Source organism: Phoxinus phoxinus (assembly GCF_949152265.1).
Source record: "Phoxinus phoxinus genome assembly, chromosome: 5".
NCBI classification, from domain to species: Eukaryota; Metazoa; Chordata; class Actinopteri; order Cypriniformes; family Leuciscidae; genus Phoxinus; species Phoxinus phoxinus.
In genome coordinates this window covers 6,075,951-6,099,239 of record NC_136880.1, presented here as the reverse complement: position 1 = coordinate 6,099,239, position 23,289 = coordinate 6,075,951, and the positions used below count along the sequence as shown (strand labels likewise).

Below are 23,289 nucleotides of genomic sequence, written 5' to 3'. Positions count from 1 at the left end.
AAAGTGTTTGTCCTATATTGCACACTGACTCATGTATTGTACACAGCCTGTCGCATATATTGCACTATGCCCTGTATCATGGCCTTCTATGAAATCTTCTATTAATTGGTTATAAAATTACAAAAATAATGTTATTAGTGATGAAGTTACTGATGGTCAGCTGTCTTTGCCATATTTGCCAAGCCATTGTTTCACGTTACGTGGGCCAACTATTTGATTTTTTTTTTTTTTTCAGAATTTTTGATGTACATATGCAATTTGGGCTGCAGAAAGGGCAGTCACTACCACTGCTGTGGTTGTGGCCTCACATTTCCGAGGAGGAATAATTTATTGAGACACCTCAGCACCTGCCAATCACAGAATTCACAGGGGGCAAACCAGAGGCCAGAGCACCAGCCCCAGGCTCACCCTGTGCTGGATGAAGTGACACCAACATCAACAACGACAACAGTTGACAACAGATCTTCTCAAGTGAGACGGGTGCAGTGCACAATTTGTGCACTTGTGTTGAATAAAAAAAATCTTAAACAACACATGAGGAGACGACACACGATTGTCAAAGAAGATATAAGAGTGGATCGCCATTTAGCGTGCGAATGTCTGGACACTGATATTGGGAATATATGCTGTTTTAAAGTCAGAGGTAATGCACAGGAGTGGTTTCGTTACATATGACTGTGCCCATATTCAGTCATTGAAGTACTGTCCACCACCCCTCACCTCTAAGATCCAGCTTGAGGAAGATGTCCTCAGAGAAATTGTGAGCAGCAAGTGGTTCAGTGAAGAGAAAAAAAAGATATGTCTCCAGAAACAAGCAGCAGCAAGTGAGGAAGGTATCCCTTTCAGTATTGAGGTTCAAGTTGGAAGCTCTTCCACAAGGAAATTTTTGTCTGTTTATGAGCCACACCTCTCCTACTGCAACCAGTTTGGCAGAATGATGGTAATGTTTGACTTAGTCAAAAACACATGGCACTGTCATTGTGCTACAGGAAAACAGGCTTGTATTCACAAGTGCATTGCCAAGTGGCACCTATTCCAATCAATGAAGGAGCATTTTGAAAATGCAAATGATGAGGCTGAAGAAGAAGAAGAAGAAGAGCCTGAAACGAAACCCTGCTTTCTTGAATACAGGTACCCTCCTCAAAAAGAAAACTTAAAAAGAATAGTGAAATACATACACAGGGAAAAAAAGCTTCCTGCGGACTTGCCCTCAGAGTTTTGTGGCTTGGCGAGTGAGGCTGAACTTCCAATGCATCTGATCCCAAAGGAACAACTTTGTCCAGAATGTCCCAATGTTCCTCTCAGTAAACCCTTCATAATAACCAAATCAGCAAAAATAATCTCACTGAAGGGAGTCGTTGAGGGTAAGTGTCATGTAAAATTTACATTGAGTTGTATTTATTTATTATTCCAAGTTTTAGGTGATACTACTGTAATGATTTCTTAATGTAATACAGGTGTGACAACTTATTCCAAAAAATGCAGTTCATGTGGTATGATGATTCGCTATCAAGAATGGGAGGATGGTGTACACAATTTCAATGACAGAGTCATTCTTACTCTCCATTTTTGTATTTACCTTCGAAACTGCCTTCAGGTAATTGTACATTTTTCAAGATGAAAATGGATGAAATTGGATATTGCATACCTGTGCATTTCATATAATTTATTATTGAAGATCTCTTATTTCAGACACACACAGCTCTAGGTCGAGCTATTGAAACATGTGAGCTGACCTCAGGACAAAAATATCCCAATAAAAACACTCTGATACATGGGTACCTTCATTTTGAAGCGTTAACAGATCATAATTATGATTTTGCCTGTGTTCGCTGTGGACATCACCCACCTATTGCCGTCATGGATCTCCACAAGAACTGTGTTTTTAGCATGGCAGGTACAGTCCGGGTTTTATTCTAGAAAATGCCACCCCCCATTTATTGTCAACTATATTAATATTTCTTATTACTTATAGTCAGTGAACTAGAGAATCCACCTGATGGTTTTGATGGAAAGGTGGACATTGAGGACTTCTGGGACTCTGTATGCCTAGAGAGAATCGCAAGGGCTTTTGTTCCAAGTAAGTGACTGTAATCTTAAATAATTGCCATGTAATGTTACCCACTGAAATACAATTCTCCACTACACTCTGTCCCTGTCTATCTACTGCCCTTACAAACCCTAAGTGCAGACTGTTTTCTTTCAGGTGACAGGCAAAATCCTTTCCAAGTTCAACCCACATACAACCACTGGGCCCCTTGGATTGGCTCTCATACTCGTAAGTCGAACATGGTGCTCAATACAGAGCATGAGAAGGTCCACATGTCCATGCAGCCGAATGAAAGCAGGGAGATGGACATAACAGAGGATCGGTTACTGGACGAAATATCCAATTTGAAGGTGAGCTTATCTACATTTCCTGAACATGATCTGAACCTTAAACTCATACTATACTGACTTTGCACACATTCACTCTTCATCACTTATGAACACATACAAACACATTGCACACACGCACACACACACACACCTGACTTTCAGCACTTTTTTCTCCCTCTATTTCATGGACCAGTCTTACATCTCTCCACGCATAATATTCCTCTCTACCCTAAATACCCTATATCCCCTGCCATTATAAGTAAGACCTCTCACACCCTCCCTCCTCACACACACCAGCACACTGCTTCACCTCCCCAGTCACCAGTAACCTACATACACACAGCACACTATGCATGTGACATAAACGTTGTGTCTCTTTTTTTATTATTCTGTTCAAACAATACAGCAGTTGGCAATTACACTTTTTTTTTATTTAATACATTACAGGTCCATGCCATTCGCAAACTCTGTAAGGAGTGTGGCATTGATTCCAGGGGCTCAAAAATGGAATTAATTTTGCGTCTAAGAGAAGAGATGGCCACTAGAAGCAAGTACGATAAAGTATTTCAGAAGGTTTGGGGTGCATCTGGTAAGTTAAAATAACTGGCTCAACACAAGTGTTTATCACGTTAATCTTTTGGACTGTCTACTGGTAATGTAGTTGGACATCATTGAGTACTTTCTTTCTACCACAGGTGGTTGGGCTGTTGTCATGTGCCCCTGTGGACAAGTTGTTTCTTTAAAATGCAACATCAGGGCAGAAAGTCCGCGAGACTTCACAGACTTGTTGCTCTCGTGGAAACACATGCCAAATATAAGCATTTACGATTTTGCCAGAGGGCTTGCAGTACATGCTAACCTGAGAGAACCTGAGGTGGTCCCTTTCAGCCCTCATGAGGGTCGACTGCTGGACCCCAGCCCTGAAAACCTGCAGTGGGCATCCAAAGGTGGCACAGTCAGTTTACCCTGGCTCAAAACCAAGAAAACTTTCCCGGACCCGAATGGCCATCCTTTGACTGGGTCGAAAGAACACTATTGTCTCTATGACACCTTCCACGAGAGAAATACAAAAGATCCAAGAGATATCCTCCGGAAGTTAGGGCTGGTACCAGAGCTTGCCGGAAGAATAAACAGCCAAGTAGCTGAACAGCTCTTCTCCATCATGAAGAAAAACAATTACTTCATGAACATGCTCTCTCCTTCTGCACATGTCTTCACAATGCGAAATATCATTCATCACTACAATCAACGGAAAAACAAGACAGTCATGGAGGAGTTAAGGAAGCTTGTGAGCCCTGACATTCCACTGACTCTCAATGAGTATGGACAGGCAGAATTCTGTCTCTTGCCCTCTTCTCAGACAAATGAATGTGATCTTCACCCAGACACACATGTTGTCATGGACACTTCACAGACAACAGAATTAGACCCAAATTTCCCACCACAATGTCAGCGTAAGAGACATTTTCACGCTGTTTTCACTAGTGATTGTATACAGTACATACAGCATATATGTTTCCAATAATACATTCTATTTTTTGTTTCTCTTCAGCTGTTCACCCCACTAATCTTGACTCCACAGTTGCAAATTGGAAAGAAACACCACATGCAAGACTCTCTCAATTAGTAAGGTTTAATAGTAGTATTTCTCTATCAGCATCTTCAATCTTGCATGCATGTATATCATTTTATGCATATTTCCCCATAGCTAGACTATGTGTTGGACATTAATGGCAACCCACATGAGCCAATTGTCCTAGCCAACTCCCCGATCCTCAGAAGGTCAGACTTTTGGACACTTGGCCTAGAAAGAGATGTAGAAGCAACGGTAAGTATAAACTTAGTGTCTTTCCTTTGATCTGTATTTACTTGTGGGGTACAGTATGAATAATCTTATTGTTTCCTTTTAGATTGCAAATTATTGTTTCACCATTGTAGCAAACACTGCAAATGCACATGTAAGTCCGTGGTTTATTTATTTTACGAAATGACCTTGCCCTCTGATTTTGTTTTTAACAGTTGAATTTGATTTTTTTTTTTTTATTGTTTTTAATTAAAGGGCATAGCAACCATTGCTGTGGATGCCTATGTGGTAGTGACGTGGCTTCCTCCATTATCAGCTTGCCCTGCTGATTCCATGATTGTGAGTATTGATGTAAAATAATTTGTATCTACCTTGTCTATCTACCTATTTGTATTTACCTCATATCCTTCAAGTTCCTCTTTGAAAAGTTTTTGTTTTCTCCAGTGTGACTTTGCATCCAAGGATGTTGTGCTTCTCCCAGCCTGGGAGCCAGGACACTGGACTTTGTGTGTGAGTAATCTCACCTTGGCATATTGTTCTTTGAAATACTATACTATTTTTATACAAACATTATCCTTACTTTGGATATGATACAGTACATCGCAACATTGTCATCGGCACTGGGGCTGGGAATTGATTCTGAAGAATACAAAATGATTCTATTCCTGGAATTTGTTTCAGGAATGTTTATTCTAATATGAAATTGCCACAAAATACAGAAAATGCTAATATAATATATTTAAAAGCATATTTCTTTCATCAGTTTCCTTGCCTAGGGTAAGTCAAGTGCTCAGTCTACGAGACAAATAAAACATCTATGATATGGGGTCGATAAGCGCAGGAGGTAGATAATGGCTGAGTGAGAAACATCAGCTGTAAAGTGCTTTATGGTTGGAATTGGGTCCTTAACCAATTGGGTCTTGCTGTTCCATGAAATTAAACTTTTAACAGGTTCTCAAACCAAGACAGAGGACTATGCACTTTTTTGACTCCATGGATCCTAATGGCTTTGGAGATGGCTGCTACCTAGATGTCTTCAGGTTTTTCCTAGAAATCTGATTGCTGGTTCTTTGTTCATGGAAAACTCAGAGGGTCTTGAAGCATTGTTCATTACTATGTCTAAACCTTTAAGAGAATAGTTGTGTAGTTTTTTTTTGATTAAAATGAAGACAGTTGGTCATTTATTCACTGGAAACATCAGAGTCTTTACTTGTTAGAAATATTATGTGGGCTTTCAAACCACTGCTTCAAGAACAGAGTGTTTTTTTATGGAAGTATAGTAGTTCTGTTTTAGACTATAACTTCCTTTTTTTTTCAGATAAATTGTTTTCCCTGTTCATACATGTTCATATATGTTCCTAAATCTCTATTAGGAATTGCTATTAGGCCAGTTACTAGTACGGGTATAGTGTAGACTTTATTCAGTACAATTATAAGCTGTGCTCTCAAGGTGGGTATGTGTAGTCAAGGCAGAGTATTGGCAATTCCTTATTAGGGCTCAATGTTCCATTTAAAAGAGCATTGCAACTAAAATGTCTTCAAAATTATTTTCAGTAACCTCGCACATATGGTGTCCAGTGAAGAGTGGAACATCCTTTTCTTGTCAGACTATGAGGTAAAACATAGGCATGTGTGGAAAGAAAGGGGCTTATATGCAATTTGATTTAGAGAGTGAATGCAAATATGTACGGATCATTGTCATTTACCATGCTCTGTTATGATTTCTCTAGGGTGCATCTCTTCAGCATCTCAGCAATAATTGTGGGGTGTTCATGCTGATGGTGAGTTGTAGCCTAATGTTTTCTGTAACGTCTTTTATTGACTTATTCTGAATTAGTAACTTTGTTTAATCTTAATTTCAGTATGCTTTGTATGCTACCCTCCAAAAACCATTTGACTTCAATGAGGTGGGTTTTTTATCTTAAAATCTTAATCAGATAATATTAAATATTATATGTTCAGTCATTTACTTGTCCTATTTGGAAGTTGACCACAATACTTTTCAGGCGGACATGACAATTATCAGAAGGTGGTGGTGTGCGCAAGTGTTGCAGAAATTTACTGTTGAAAGGTATCACATTGTATTCTTAGTTTGTGATTTTACCTACATTTGAAGATGTAGGCCAATATGCTAAACTCTCTCCATCTCTCAGCAACACTGAAGGACCAGTGGTCACACCTGCTGCAACAGAAAGGGACCAGGACCAGTCATACCTCCCTCCAGAGATTTTGCAGAAGATCATTGGAATTACCCTTAGAATGGACATGACCATGCTGGAATCATTTAATAACACATCTAAATTGTTTCGAGATCTTTCGAGGCCTTTTCATCCAATGATCAGCATTAATGATAGCGTGGCTAAGGATCTTGAAATTGAAAGTGATCCGCTGCATATTAGCATAGGCAAAATCTGCAAGGTGGCAGGCTGTGGCAGTGGCCTTGTGCTACGACTAGCACATTTGTTTTCTTCCAAAAAAAATTGGATGAAGGCATGCTTGGTGCTTAGACACACAGGCTATGGAAGGTACTTGGTAGAGGATGTACAGTTTGCAGAGTAGGTCAAAGCATGCAACAAACAACACACCACACAAACAACACAAACACACAACACAGCACACCACAAACACAACAAACAACACACCACACAAACAACACAAACACACAACACAGCACACCACACACACACCACACAAACAACACAACAAACACACCACACAGACATACCACACAACACAAACAACACAACAAACAACACACCACACAAACACACACACAAACACACCACACAAACACAGAACACACCACAAACACACACACACACACACACTGTAAGGGTGTAGCCAAGAACAGGCAGGACAGGCAGTGAATGGATTGATTTATTTCTTCCAAACAATAAATTATATACAGGGGCAAATATAATGAAAGTAATTTCAAAAATAAAGTCCATATAAAAATTTAAAACTGAAGCTGGAAGTTAACTGAAACTAACAAAAATAAATCTCCCCTGTTAACAAAATAACAAACAAAAATACTAAAGGTCAGCAGATCATGATGTTACTGGGTCTGGACTGATCTGACCTCTAATACTTCCACCACTGCTAGATATACCCCTTAGTCTCTACCAAACAAAAATAGAGGTAATCATCAAAAGAAAACGTTCCCCAATTAATAATAATATTTACAACAAAATATACACTGTATCGTACCTAACAAAATACCATCAAGTACTTAAAGCACAATACACAACCTACTCCAAACAAACAAAACAAAATGAAACTAAATGAAATCAAATAAAAGATCCCCCTCCGATTTGGATTACGATGGTACAGTCCAATTTCCTCTGGAGCAATACAAGTTTGGAGGCTGATGCCCCGCCTCTCCCTTTGCTGACACATGGAATGCGGCCGTTCACTCCATGGACCAGAGGAATCTAGGACTCAGGTAGAGTTTAACAGCAAAGAATATTAGAAGTGTGCACCCTTCTATATATTCAAACTTTAATAAACTGTTAACTTGATAAGTTGTCCTGTGTTTATTTCTTATACTAGGGGAATTAATAAAATAAAACAACAAACCATATTAAATTAAACTTCAAAATAACCAATTTAAATCATGGTAGAGTTAAATATGTGAGGTGAGCTACGCACCCGTCACACACACACACACACACACCACAAACAACACAACACAACACAAACAACACACCACACATACACAAACACAGAACACACCACAAACACAACACCAACACACACACAAAAACAACAACAACACACACCACACAAACACACACATACACAAACACACCACATAAACACAGAACACACCACAAACACAACACAAACAACACACACAAAAACAACAACAACACAAACAACACAACACACACACAAAAACAACAACACAACACAACAAACAACACACCACACAAACCCACACATACACAAACACACCACATACACACCACACAAACAGAACACACCACAAACACAACACACACACAAAAACAACAACACAAACACACACCACACAAACCCACACATACACAAACACACCACATACACACCACACAAACACAGAACACACCACAAACACAACACACACACAAAAACAACAACACAAACACACACCACACAAACAACACACACTATAACAAGACATTGTTATACCAAGACAGTTATGTTTTTTTTTGTTTTGTTTTTTTACATTGTATTTTTATACTGCATGGCAATAAAGTTTTCTTAAGTTTGCTACGTAAAATAAATGGTCTTTGTGTGTTTATTGAAAATATCCATATTCAGCCAAGTATTTGTGTGTAAATAAGGGAACCCTTGTGAACTATGCTGTCTGATTGTAAATAAATGCTCCTTGTATCTTAAACAAATTTGCTCAATGTCCAGGTGATATTAAAATCCATACTTCAGTTTGGCCATTTTTGTTGGGATATACACAGGGAATATTATGAATATTATAAAAAATTATATTACTGATGTGGTTTGGTGTATTGTGGAGATTAATATAAGTCCTTCTGAATGCAAAGCAGTATCAGATCCACGGATAGTGTGGTATCCGATTGGGGTTATGAGACAGTTTTGCTTTCCCTGCTGATTTGTTAGACTGAAAAAAGTGTGACAGGAAAACAGTACTGCAGTATTTTCGTGTCCAAAATATTGCATTGTGCAGTAGCCTAAGGCCCAATCCCAATTCTACCCCTTTCCCCTTCGTCTACCCCTAACCCTTCGCCTTCCCCTTCCCCTTGACCCTTGAAACAGAGTGGCAAGGCGTAGGGGTGAAAATATTCCCCTAAGAAATGGGACACCACTACTACACCGTTACACGTCATTATACGTCGTCGCCTACGTCACTGGAGATGCGCCGATGTTTATCACAAACTTCCAAGATGCACAGGACTTGTTTTCTGTGGTGTTGTATTAACACGTTGGAGGTACAGACCTATGTTTGTCCTATTTTGACCTATTTATTTATTTACTGTGTGAAACTGTGTGAAATACGACATTGTGTGGCGTTCATGTGCGTTCAACTCATAAATACGATCTTTACGAGATGACTTGAACGCACCAATAGCTTGTGTGCTTTGTTCGGGGGAGAAGAGATTTTTTTACAAACGTTTCTTTGAAGGGACTGACCGTAAATATGAACACAAGATTGAATGTAACATAAAGCAAATCATTATTTGTCGTTAAAATACTTATTAAAGTCAACAATTCTTACATTTATGGTCAAATTTTTTGCTTGGGCAGCCATTTTGCGTCTGTAGCCGGTGTATGCAGTGACACTTCTCATACCCCTTCGTTTGAAGTGTGGTCCCGAAAAATCTTCGTTTGAAGGGCTATCTGGCCCTTCCCCCTAGCCCTTCCCCTCCAACCAAAAGAGAATTGAGACAGCCCTACCCCTCCACGTGCACGAGCAAAACAGAGGGGAAGGGGTAAGTGAAGGGGTAAGGGGTAGAATTGGGATTGGCCCTAAGTATACAGTGGTAACACTGTAGTAGTATTTGTTATGAATGCAGTTTTTTCGTATCCAAATTATTGCACTTGCTACACAGTACTACAACTGTTGAGGTGCAGTAGCCTATTCTGCAGTAACGTTAATTACTGTAGGAAATACTGGTTTGATACTGCAGTACAATACTTTTTTATGTCATTTTATTTTTTTATAATCGTAAGCTTTTTGACAAGTAGAACAATGCACTGCACAACCAAACATTTTCAACTGCTACTGCGACGTTCGGTAAGTTCTAAACGTAAGTTCCTGCTTTCCTATGTTTGGTTCAATGATAACGTCAATGTACAACCTTTATTTTGACATAATATAGACCGGATGTTGACAGTTCCTCGTAGAAGGAGAAGAAGAAAAGGGGGGTGTTCCCGTTTAGGGAAAAAACGCCCATTTATGTTCCGCAGACCGATGATATTCTGTTTATTAGGGCCCAAGCCCTGAAAGGGCGCAGAGCCCTATTGTTCTTCTAAGGGTTTTTTGTTGTTGTTGTTCTTCTTCTTCTTTATAATAAATTTTTTTTCAAGGTTTTTGCCACTTTTGGGGGCCTTAACGTGCTGAAAAAATCTTGAAACTTTGCACACTGGTCAGAACCCGCGGCCATTAGAGCCGGACTGAAGCTGGTACCCGGGCGTGGCAGGGGGGCTCGACAGCGCCCCCTGGAACGGGGTCCGAAAACTTGGTCCATAAATCAAACACGCTTGCATGAAATAATATGAAACTCGGTACACTTATAGATCTCATCGGTTCATATATCCTTCATGCTCTGACTTTTTACCCCAGCCCAACAGGAAGTCGGCTATTTGGCGTAGTTTAAAAAAACACATGCAATGGAATTTAAAATACTCCTCCTAGACGATTCAACCAATCACCACGAAACTCGGTGTGCATGAACTCAAGACATTGAGGATGAAAAATTGCGAGGGGATTTTTGATATCTCGAACGGTTTGGCCGTGGTGAGGAAACGAATTTATGGCGAATATTGGAAACAGGAAGTGTGTTATAACATCCTCATACATTAATTGATCTTGATGAAACTTCAGCAGTGTGTTTGTTGTAAGAGGCCAATCACATGGATGTGACTATTGTGAGTCAAAGTTATAGCGCCACCAACTGGCAGCAGGAAGTGTGTCACTTTCGAAATGCTTTGAAATCACCCTCTTATTTTTACCCGATTTGCTTCAAACTTCATCTGTATAATGTAAACACACGACAGATGTAGACCTGTGAAAGGATTATTGATATCTTTAATTACATTTATTATTTCACATTTAGAAAAGAAATGGAATGTCTAAATAAAGTGCTTGCAAAACGAAAAATATAGGCTAGCCTATGGTTTACATTTTTTGCTAGACAGACTTAAATGAGTTAAATGTTGTTACCTCAGAAAAAAAACAAGCACACTTTGAAATAGTCAAATTTTCCTCAGGCAGTAATTCAATTATATTCCATATTTATGTTTACATAATATAATGTTATTTTATTATTTTAATTTAATCTATGTTGATTACCGGTATATGACAAGTGAACAGCATGAGTAGGATCATAAAATGGGTCAGAGATTATTTTGACCACTTTATTAAGTTTTGTTTTGTAAAAAGCCTATCTTTAAATTGAATTTCGTTTTGTATAAATTGTATCTTAATTTTAATCAATGTTTCATCAACCAATTGCCTGGAATTAATAAATAAGAAGCAAATATAGCTGTCACAGAACGTCCGACAACACCACCTTCTGGCGTCATTCGATCCCTCTCTCCTGAGTATTAAGACTTCATCTCCCATCTCCCCTTTCTGCACTCATCACCGTCCAGCCCTGTCGAATTCCCTTGTCATCTTCATCATTATCACCTGTGCATCCTTACCCTCCCTTTATATGGACTGCTCTTTCTTTTGTTCTCTGTGAAGTATTGATTTGCCGATGTCACACGTTTCCCTGTTATCTCTGAACCCTCGATCTCGACCCTGGACTCTGATATTTTCATGCACCTTTGCCGCCTGCCCTGACCTTTGCCTGTGTTTCACTTTGATTACTGGACTGTCCTTCTATTAATGCCAGCCGGAGTATTCCTCTGATGTCTGCCTGAGTTTCTGTTTATCATCAGCCTGAGTTTATGTCAGCATTCCTCGTTTTTGTATCCTGTATTAATAAACTTCTGCAAATGGATCTAACTGCCTCCGCTTCTACATCACAATAGCAGACATATAATCATGACGTTGAGGCGCACGTGCGATCTCTTGCATTGCATTTCGTAGAGATGACTTTACTCTGTGAAAATATTTATTTATTTTTGTCCCTGTGCGCCGATCGGAATTGGGGATACAACATAGCCAATAGGCTATACTACGGACTTTAGCCGTTAAATATATTTGCTGCATTGGATCAGTCTTATTTAACAATTAACATTCACAATCCTCTGTTAATTTAACATAAAAGCAAGCAGGCTGTGTGCATGGTTTGTCTGACTGAATGCGCGCTCTCTTAATAATTCTTAAAAAGCTGACATCAGTTCATCGCGATCTCATACATCTTATTATCAATGAAGGTGACTGCATAATTAATTTTTCATAATATATTTTATAATCCGAGGATTTGCCAGCATGCAGAATTCAGCACTGAACAAAAAGTCAGTTTTGAGTGATGAGGGGATTCTATCTTAAATGCTTCTGATTGGCCATTGCGTTCAAGAAATCAACACATATGTCTGTGATTGGCTACATCGCTCAACGCTACAAACATGTTACAAATAGAAACTCTGGCCTGTAAATCGTTTCTATTTTGTTTTAGTTGTTCTTGTTGCTTTTCTGCAACAGATGAATAACAATTTATCAGTTTTTAAATGTTTTATTCTCCCGCTGCCCGCACACAGAGTAAGTGCATTAGGCTACCGCCCGTGCTCGCACTCGGCCATTCAATCTAGTCCCGCGGCACGTCTCTAGATAATTTCATGCGACTTATAGTCCGGAAAATACGGTATTTATAAGCGTCTATACACTCTTTTAATCGGCGATTGCTCGTGTGAAGCACATGGCGTCGATAACATTTTATTCTAACGTTAATCTATTTAAGAATTTTAAATCATCTTAGTATTTTGTTACTTAAAGTTTGTCTCGACAAACTTTTTAGTCTAGATCTTAGTATATTGTTATAGCTAGAAATACTGCTCATATAAAGCCATGTGGCGGATTAATTTACCATAAATAAACACAATTCTGCCAATTTGGTGAATTATTGAACGCATTTAATTATTACAAAAGAGAACAAATTTCCCCACATAAAATTGATAATTAACATATAAAAAAAAACAGAATGAACACAAATAACATTAAATTAACCCATTAAAGGTGCTGTATGGAGTTTTTCTACTAAAATGAATCCATTTTGTATTACCTGTGTGTGAAGGGGTTGTAATCTCACAATAAAATGATCCACTTGGCGGGTTTTGCTATTACCTCTGAAAGCAAGTATTCCTATTTCTATGTGAAGTGTCCGGGTCGGATTTGCTGCGAAATCCAGTGACGTGACTGAGACCTACATGCGCGCTCGTCTCGCCTCTCGCCTCATCTACTGACTTTGCACTCAACAGCGACGACACTGCAACTTTATGACATGGAGTCTGCTAATACTAGGAAACGACTAGCACAACACAGACTCCAACAAAAACTCCACATAATAATAAAAAACAAAAGAAAGCACGCGCACGAGCACTCGCTTGTAAACGTATTGGTTGCCATCTAAAACATCACCGCTAGATGCCGCTGAAAACTCCATACAGCACCTTTAACACATAACTTAAGCGTATTGGTAAACATTTTTACTTTTATATTGACTGAAATGCCTTATCAAAAATACAGAATAATCACAATGTAAACGGATTACATAATCCTATAAAAAGAAGTAAAGTAATCGCCAAAGTGAAAAGGGAAAAACAAGACATAATTTTCTGGCAAGAAACATATCTTTCGAATATTGAACATGAAAAGTTGCGGGAAATGGGTTTCAAAAACTCATATTACTCCTCCTACGAAAGAGAAAGTGCAAGGGGGGTTGGTATACTAATTTCAAATAATGTCAATTTCCAGTTCTCCTCACAAATTATTAAAAAAGAAGGGCGATACATAATGGTCAAAGGCTTTATCGACCACAAAGAAGTTACATTAATGAATGTTTATAGACCACCAGGACATGATAAACAGCTGATCAAGAAAGTTTTTAATATGATCTCTACGGAAACATCAGCTGTATTGATTTGTGGGGGGGACTGGAATATCCAGTTACAGCCATCCCTGGACTCCTCAAATAGAACAAAAAATATAAGACCTGAAGCGCTATATGTAAAAAAAATGCTTAGAGAAACTGGAATGATAGACATATGGAGGGAACTGCACCCAAATGATAAACAATTTACTTTTTTTTCCCACCCTCACTCCGCATACTCAAGAATTTATTATTTTTTTATGCTAAATTTAGATTTTATGCTAAATTTTAGACATAAAATTCTGGACTCAGTTGCTCAAAGACTGGAATGGCATTTCTTTCTTTTACAACGATGCTTTCGAATCATCTGCAGACCTACATTTATTTACCGATGCCGCCCCATCTATTGGATTTGGTGTTTTTTTCCAAGGGCAATGGTTTGCAGAGAAATGGCCACTCGAATTTCCTAAGACAAAATCAGGCTCCGTTTCTTCTGCGCTCTACGAGATTTATCCTCTAGTCTTAGCCAGCGTCATTTGGGGTTCAGCGTGGTCAAGGAAACGGATCTTAATGTTTTGCGATAACGAAGCCACTGTTGCCATAATCAATAAAGGCAGATCATCGTGCCCGACGATCATGCCTTTTTTGAGACGCCTAATCTGGCAATCAGTTACTTTCAATTTCATTATCAAGGCTGCTCATATACCAGGGCACTGCAACGTTATTGCTGACGCGCTCTCCCGCTTTCGTTTACAGAGGTTCAGACGGCTTTGCCCTTCAGCCAATACGGAACCAACATCCCGGCCCTCCCCTATCAGCAACAATGTTAAATTAGATGACTTGCAAAGATCAGCTAGACATTACATGTCTAAAGGAGTAGCTCCTTCCACTTTTAAAGCCTACACTTCTGCTTGGTCTTCTTTTTTAACGTTCTGTTTTTCCTTTCCGATTCCATTATTTCCTATTCTGATTATGACTGTTTGCTCTTTTATTGTTTTTAATTTCGAAAATCGCAATTAAAAAATTTCCTCCATCCGCAGATTGCTCGCCGGCATTCAATTTTATGCAAAATATTTTAATCCGATTTTCCAAGTCTCTTCACAGCTTCTTCTGTTTGATTACTGCTCAAAGGCATAGCTAAATCCTCTACGAATTCCCCAGATAAAAGGTTGCATTTTACTTTGCCTTTATTGCATAGATTAATCCTTTCCCTACGTAATGGCCTTTTTTCCTCATACTCTAATATTCTGCTAGAAGCAGTGTTTCTAACGGCTTTCTATGGATTTATGCGCCCAGGGGAATTTACTTCAGCATCCAAACAATTTGATCCAGTCTGCGGCCTTTCCTTCTCTGACTTACACTTCTCTCCTAATTTCTTTACACTTTTTCTCAAACACTCTAAAAGTGACTCTCTAGGTTCGGGTGTCTCTATTACAGTTTCTAAAATTAGCAATAATTTTTGCCCCTTCTCATCTATGATTAGATTCCTTAAAATCCGCCCCAGATCCTCAGATCATTCACCCCTATTCTCACTTTCTAACGGAGCTCCTCTTTCCAAAAACTGGTTCAGATCTCATCTAGTTTCTGTCCTCAAAAACTGCAGTCTATCCCCTTCCCAGTATACCGGACACTCATTTAGGATTGGAGCTGCTACCACAGCAGCTGAACGTGGCGTTCCTACCGCCGCTATCAAGATTCTGGGCAGATGGTCTTCCTCTGCGTTCGAGTCCTATATAAGACCCGATCTCAAGATCATCCTCGAAGCTCAGCAAGCTCTGCAGTAACATTCAGGTAATTCTTATGCAACTACTGGTGGTGGTACCTCGCTCTATCTATCTGTCGATTGTTCAGCTCGTCTCTGTGGTCTACAAGGCCGTGTGGCTCAGCGTGGCCTCGTCTCTGTGTGGCTCAGCGTGGCCTCGTCTCCGTGTGGCTCAGCGTGGCCTCGTCTCTGTGTGGCTCAGCGTGGCCTCGTCTCTGTGTGGCTCAGCGCGGCCTCGTCTCAGTGCGGCTCAGCCCGGCCTTGTCTCCATGCGGCTCAGCGTGGCCCTGTCTCTATGTGGCTCAGCGTGGCCTCGTCTCCGTGTGGCTCAGCGTGGCCTCGTCTCTGTGTGGCTCAGCGTGGCCTCGTCTCTGTGTGGCTCAGCGTGGCCTCGTCTCTGTGTGGCTCAGCGTGGCCTCGTCTCTGTGTGGCTCAGCGCGGCCTTGTCTCTGTGTGGCTCAGCGTGGCCTTGTCTCTGTGTGGCTCAGCGCGGCCTCGTCTCAGTGCGGCTCAGCGCGGCCTTGTCTCCATGCGGCTCAGCGTGGCCCTGTCTCTATGTGGCTCAGCGTGGCCTCGTCTCAGTGCGGCTCAGCGCGGCCTCGTCTCAGTGCGGCTCAGCGCGGCCTCATCTCAATGCGCCTCAGCGCGGCCTCGTCTCAGTGCGGCTCAGCGCAGCCTCGTCTCCGTGCGGCTCAGCGCGGCCTCGTCTCTGTGTGGCTCAGCGCGGCCTTGTCTCTGTGTGGCTCAGCGTGGCCTTGTCTCCTTGTGGCTCAGCGTGGCCTCGTCTCTGTGTGGCTCAGCGTGGCCTCGTCTCTGTGTGGCTCAGCGGGGCCTTGTCTCTGTGTGGCTCAGCGCGGCCTCGTCTCCTTGTGGCTCAGCGGGGCCTTGTCTCCGTGTGGCTCAGCGTGGCCTCGTCTCTGTGTGGCTCAGCGGGGCCTCGTCTCCGTGTGTCTCAGCGTGGCCTTGTCTCCGTGTGGCTCAGCATGGCCTCGTCTCTGTGTGGCTCAGCGCGGCCTCGTCTCTGTGTGGCTCAGTGGGGCCTCGTCTCTATGTGGCTCAGAGTGGCCTCGTTCATGCGCGGCATACATATATACTTATAAACATATAAATGCATACTTCACACTCTTTTATAGATCTACTGTCCCCGAAGATAAAGGGAATTATATTATAAGCATCGACTATGAGGATTGATATGTTCCATATTTGTTGTCAGCTTACTAAACTTCATTTTCTATCTATTTTAGGATCTACATGACACACGGCTGGTGGGTATACTTTCCTTACCGTTCTTTGGGGGTGGGCCCCGTCCAGTGGAATTGTTCTTCCACCCATTTTTGGGAGTCAGCTGCGCCCCCGCCATCTTCAGGCCGGAAATGCTGAATCCGTACCCTCGGATTGCGAGTTACGGACGGGGCCTACGCCAAAGAACTTATTGCATGTGGCTTGCTGGGCTGTTAATAAATGAATACTTAAAGTATCTATTCTCCGAGTCTTTCTGGTAGAACTCAGGAGATAACAGACGATGACATAAACAAGGCAATATCAAGATTAAAAACAAATAAAATGCCAGGTGCAGATGGGTACCCATCAGAATGGTATAAAACCATCAGGGAAACAATAACACCAATGCTAAAGGATTGTTTTAACTATGTTCTTGGAGGTGGTGAGACCCCATTGTCCTAGAGACAAGCAGTAAACTCAGTGATTCCTAAAATGGGTAAAGATAAATCAGACTGCAGCTCCTATAGACCTATATCAGTTTTAAACAGATTATATGCGTCAATAATTGCAAAACGACTGGAAAACATAATCCCGGATTTAATAGAGACAGACCAGACTGGCTTTGTAAAAAATAGGCAAACCCAGGACAATGTGAGACAGGCTCTCCACCTCATTGACCATATGAGAAACAGTGATATGGAAACTGTAGTTATAAGTCTTAATGCCGAAAAGGCGTTTGACTCTGTCTGATGGGAATATTTGTATTTGGTCCTAAGCCGCTTTGGTTTTAATGACCAGGTAGTTAGATGTTTGAATTCCCTATACTCCTCTCCTATGGCTAGAATTAAAATAAATGGGGACCTATCCAAAACAATATTTCTTGAAAGGGGATGTCGACAGGGATGCCCCCATCAGTCCCACTCTTTTCACCCTCTTCATAGAGCCTCTGGCACAGGCAATTAGAGAAGACAATGATATAACGGGGGTAGTAATAGGAGACACACAACATAAGATATGTGCATATGCGGATGACATACTTGTGACACTCACCAGTCCTAATGCAAGTTTGCCTAAATTATTATCTCTTCTTAAAGAATTTGGTTCATATTCCGGCTATAAACATATTCCTGCATAAAACTCAAACGCTTACTTTCAACTACGAATCTGTCAATTTAAATGGAAAGGTAATACAATTAAATATTTAGGGGTACAAATACCTAAAGAGGTCTCGGCCATTTATGACCACAATTACATTCCTATAACAGCTGATAATAAAGCAGACTTAAACCGTTGGTCATTATTAGGGGCCAAGCACTGAAAGTGCGGAGGCACCTATTGTTTTTGTTGGCGTTCTTATTATTATTAGGGGCCAAGCACTGAAGGTGCGGGCACCTATTGTATCTGTTCTGGTTCTTATTCTTCTTTTTCTTTTTCTTCCGACTGGGCGTCTATGGCAGCCCATAGAAGCGTATGCGAGAAAGTTGTTTTGGTTTGACATTCTGATAGAGGACATTCCCAACATCAAATACACCAATTTTGGTGTTTCTAACTCATTCCCTCTAGCGCCACCACCTGTCCAAAGTTTCAGAAATTGTATGCTAATAACTTTTGAACCGTAAGGCCTATCAACAAAATTCTTTTTTCCTCTGATTCCTGAGCTCACGACGATTCGACTGAACCCTATGACGTCATTTTCCGTCATAATAGTTTTCCCGCCATTTTGAATTTTCCGAAAAACCTACTTTTGCGAACTCCTCCTAGACGGTTTGTCCGATTCTCACCAAAATTGCACCAGATCATCTTCAGGCAGTGCCAACAAAAAGTTATGGAATTCAAGTTGATTCGCTTAACCGTTTTTGATAAACGTACAAACAAATTTTACATAGCACTTGCGAAAACAGACGTAAGGCTGTATCTCCGCAACGCTTTATTGTATTCAGACCAAACTTGGTACATGTCATCATAAGCATGACCTGAGGCTACATGCTGCGTTTCGGCCTAGCGCCACCTACTGGTCCGGAGATATGAAGAATTTATATTTTTGCTTATAACTTCTGAACGGTTTGTCCAAAAATCACAAAAGTGGTCTCGTTAGATTCAGGGCGTCATATTGAGTTGATTGATATCCAATTTTCCCATATCAGCCATTTTGGCTGTCGGCCATTTTGAATTATGTGCTAAAATGCTGTATTTTATGAACGCATGAACGTATCGTTACGAAACTCAGTATGGGTCATCAGTACAAGGCCCTAAAGGTACTCAAAAGATTATGAGACAGCGCCACCTTTTGGTCAAAAGTTATAATGAAATTTCCAAAAACGCTAATAACTTTTGAATAAATTTGCCTATAGTAATGACACTGATCTCAATATATTCCTTGGGTTATGCTGAAAACATAGATACCAATTTCGCCATAGTCAGTCAAACTTCCTGTCCGCCATCTTTATTTTCTTTTAAAACCTACTTTTTCAAACTCCTCCTAGACCGAATGTCCGATTTTCACCAAAATCGGATCGTGTCATCTCCAGACCGTGCCGAGTAAAAGTTAAGGATTTGGTGTCGATAGACGAAACCGTTTTCGTATACCGCAGTGTCAAAGTTGAGGCATGATGGGAAAGTTATGAAATTTGGCACACATATAGAGGACAGTCTGAACTATCACCATAGCAAATTTGGAGTCTCCAAATCAATCCCTCTAGCGCCACCAACTGTCCAAAGTTGCACTCATGTTTATGCTAATAACTTTTGAACCATAAGGGTTCATTTTCCGTCATAATAGTTTTCCCGCCATTTAGAATTTTCCGAAAAACCTACTTTTTCGAACTCCTCATAGGCCGTTGGTCCAAATTTCACGAAAATTGAACCAGATCATCTCGAGACTATGCCGACAAAAAGTTATGGAAATCAAGTTGATTCGAATAACCGTTCTTGAATACCGCGCAAATAAATTGTATGTAGCACTTGCAAAAACAGGCTCAATGCTGTATCTCCACAACGCTTTATCAGATTCAGACCAAATTTTGTACATGTCATCACAAGCATACCCTGAGGCTACATGCTGCGTTTCGGCGCAGCGCCACCTACTGATCCGGAGATATGAATAATTTATGTTTTTGCTTATAACTTCTGAACGGTTTGTCCAAAAATCACAAAAGTGGTCTCGTTAGATTCAGGGCGTCATGTTGAGTCGACTGATATCCAATTTTCCCATATCGGCCATTTTGGCTATCGGCCATTTTGAATTATGTGCTAAAATGCTGTATTTTATGAACGCATGAACGTATCGATACCAAACTCAGTATGGGTCATCAGTACAAGGCCCTAAAGGTACTCAAAATATTATGAGACAGCGCCACCTTTTGGTCAAAAGTTGTAACAAAATTTCCCAAAATGCTAATAACTTTTGCATACATTTGCCTATAGTAATGACACTGGTCTTAATAGATTCCTTGGGTTATGCTGAAAACATAGATACCAATTTATTCATAGTCAGCCAAACTTCCTGTCCGCCATCTTTATTTTCTTTTAAAATGTACTTTTTCAAACTCCTCCTAGACCGACTGTCCGATTTTCACCAAAATCGGATCTTGTCATCTCCAGACCGTGCCAAGTAAAAGTTATGGATTTCGTGTCAATAGAAAAAACCATGGTCGTATACCGCAGATACAAAGTTGAGGCATAATGCCAAAATGACTATTCAGGCTTTATATCTGCAATGCCTTGACATATTGACACCAAACTTTGTATGTGTCGTCGTCACTTCACTCTGACCACATCACAACAGTTTTGTAACTGCGCCACCTATTGGTCGAAAGTGATAATCTATTAGATCATATTTTTAAGTTAATGCATGTGATTTTTCAACCATTTTGCCAAAATTCATCTTTAAATGTCTTCAATTGCTCCTTGCTGCAGTTGATCTCTCACTCCCAGCCACTTTGGCACGTCTTGTCGTCTTGCTTGCGCTTGGCCCCGGTGATTGCTGCTTGCAGCTATATTTAGGGGCCAAGCACTGAAGGTGCGGGCACCTATTGTATCTGTTCCCGTTCTTATTCTTCTTTTTCTTTTTCTTTTTCTTTTTTTTCTTTTTCTTCCGACTGGGCGTCTATGGCAGCCTATAGAACCGTTTGCGGGAAACTTATACAAATTGGCACAGTGATAGAGGACAGCCTGAACTATCACCATAGCAAATTTGGAGTCTCCAACTCATTCCCTCTAGCGCCACCAGCTGTCCAAAGTTTCACTCATGTTTATGCTAATAACTTTTGAACCACAAGGGCTAGAAACAACATTCTTTTTTCCTCTGATTCCTGAGCTCACGACGATTCGACTGCACCCTATGACGTCATTTTCCGTCATAATAGTTTTCCCGCCATTTTGAATTTTCCGAAAAACCTACTTTTTCGAACTCCTCCTAGGCCGTTGCTCCGAATTTCACGAAAAATGAACCAGATCATCTCCAGACTATGACGACCAAAAGTTATGGAATTCAAGTTGATTCGAATTACCGTTCTCGAATACCGCGCAAATAAATTTTACGTAGCGCTTGCAAAAACAGACGTAAGGCCGTATCTCCACAACGCTTTATCGGATTCAGACCAAATTTGGTACATGTCGTCACAAGCATTACCTGAGGTTACTTGCTGCGTTTCGGCGCAGCGCCACCTACTGGTCCGGAGATATGAATAATTTATGTTTTTGCTTATAACTTCTGAACGGTTTGTCCAAAAATCACAAAAGTGGTCTCGTTAGATTCAGGGCGTCGTGCTGAGTTGACTGATATTCAATTTTCCCATATCGGCCATTTTGGCTGTCGGCCATTTTGAATTATGTGCTAAAATGCTGTATTTTATGAACGCATGAACGTATCGTTACGAAACTCAGTATGGGTCATCAGTACAACGCCCTAAAAGTACTCAAAAATTTATGAGACAGCGCCACCTTTTGGTCAAAAGTTATAATGAAATTTCCAAAAATGCTAATAACTTTTGAATAAATTTGCCTATAGTAATGACACTGATCTCAATAGATTCCTTGGGTTATGCTGAAAACATAGATACCAATTTTGCCATAGTCAATCAAAGTTCCTGTCCGCCATCTTTATTTTCTTTTAAAACCTACTTTTTCGAACTCCTCCTAGACCGAACGTCCGATTTTCACCAAAATCGGATCGTGTCATCTCCAGACTGTGCCAAGTAAAAGTTATGGATTTCGTGTCGATAGACAAAACCGTTTTCGTATACCGCAGTGGCAAAGTTGAGGCATGATGCCAAAATGACTATTCAGGCTTTATATCTGCAATGCCTTGACATATTGACACCAAACTTTGTATGTGTCATTGTCACTTCACTCTGACCACATCACATCAGTTTCGTAACTGCGCCACCTATTGGTCGAAAGTGATAATCATATTTTTAGTTATTGTATGTGATTTTTCAACCATTTTGCCAAAATTCATCTTCAAATGTCTTTAATTGCTCCTTGCTGCAGTGGGTCTCACACTCCCAGCCACTTTGGCATGTCTTGTCGTCTTGCTTGCGCTTGGCCCCGGTGATTGCTGCTTGCAGCTATATTTATTCTTCCGTTTCTTCCGCCATTGAAGTCTATGGCAGCCCTATGAACCGCTTGCGGGAAAGTTGATTTTATTTGACATTCTGATAGAGGACAGTCCCAACATTAAATACACCAATTTTGGTGTCTCCAACTCATTCCCTCTAGCGCCACCAACAGTCCAAAGTTTCACTCATGTCTATGCTGATAACTTTTGAACCGTAAGGGCTAGAATCAAAATTCTTTTTTCCTCTGATTCCTGAGCTCACGACAATTCGATTGCACCCTATGACGTCATTTTCCGTCATAATAGTTTTCCCGCCATTTTGAATTTTCCAAAAAAACTACTTTTTCGAACTCCTCCTAGGCCGTTGCTCCGAATTTCACGAAAATTGAACCAGATCAACTCCAGACCATGACGACAAAAAGTTATGGAATTCAAGTTGATTCGAATTACCGTTCTCGAATACCGCGCAAATAAATTTTACGTAGCGCTTGCAAAAACAGACGTAAGGCCGTATCTCCACAACGCTTTATCGGATTCAGACCAAATTTGGTACATGTCATCACAAGCATGACCTGAGGCTACATGCTGCGTTTCGGCGCAGCGCCACCTACTGGTCCGGAGATATGAAGAATTTATATTTTTGCTTATAACTTCTGAACGGTTTGTCCAAAAATCACAAAAGTGGTCTCGTTAGATTCAGGGCATCGTGCTGAGTCGATTGATATCCAATTTTCCCATATCGGCCATTTTGGCTGTCGGCCATTTTGAATTATGTGCTAAAATGCTGTATTTTATGAACGCATGAACGTATCGTTACGAAACTCAGTATGGGTCATCAGTACAACGCCCT

At 40.6% G+C, this 23,289-nt stretch overlaps 1 protein-coding gene and 1 long non-coding RNA gene across 2 annotated transcripts in view; one reads left to right on the top strand and one right to left on the bottom strand.

Moving 5' to 3' along the window:
* The window catches only part of LOC306999438, a 743,560-nt gene that overhangs the window by 61,880 nt on the left and 658,391 nt on the right, over positions 1–23,289 (bottom strand). The gene's annotated exons all lie outside the window — the stretch shown is intronic.
* Positions 550–6,969, top strand: LOC306999429 (uncharacterized protein). The gene is made up of 17 exons (XM_079614092.1): positions 550–1,364; positions 1,458–1,597; positions 1,693–1,897; positions 1,976–2,080; positions 2,207–2,400; positions 2,827–2,968; positions 3,075–3,833; positions 3,932–4,005; positions 4,088–4,207; positions 4,290–4,337; positions 4,439–4,522; positions 4,628–4,693; positions 5,738–5,798; positions 5,914–5,964; positions 6,046–6,090; positions 6,190–6,254; positions 6,337–6,969. Exons 1-13 carry the CDS (start codon positions 647–649, stop codon positions 5,738–5,740), a joined length of 2,658 nt encoding a protein of 885 aa, XP_079470218.1. The 5' UTR covers positions 550–646; the 3' UTR covers positions 5,741–5,798; positions 5,914–5,964; positions 6,046–6,090; positions 6,190–6,254; positions 6,337–6,969.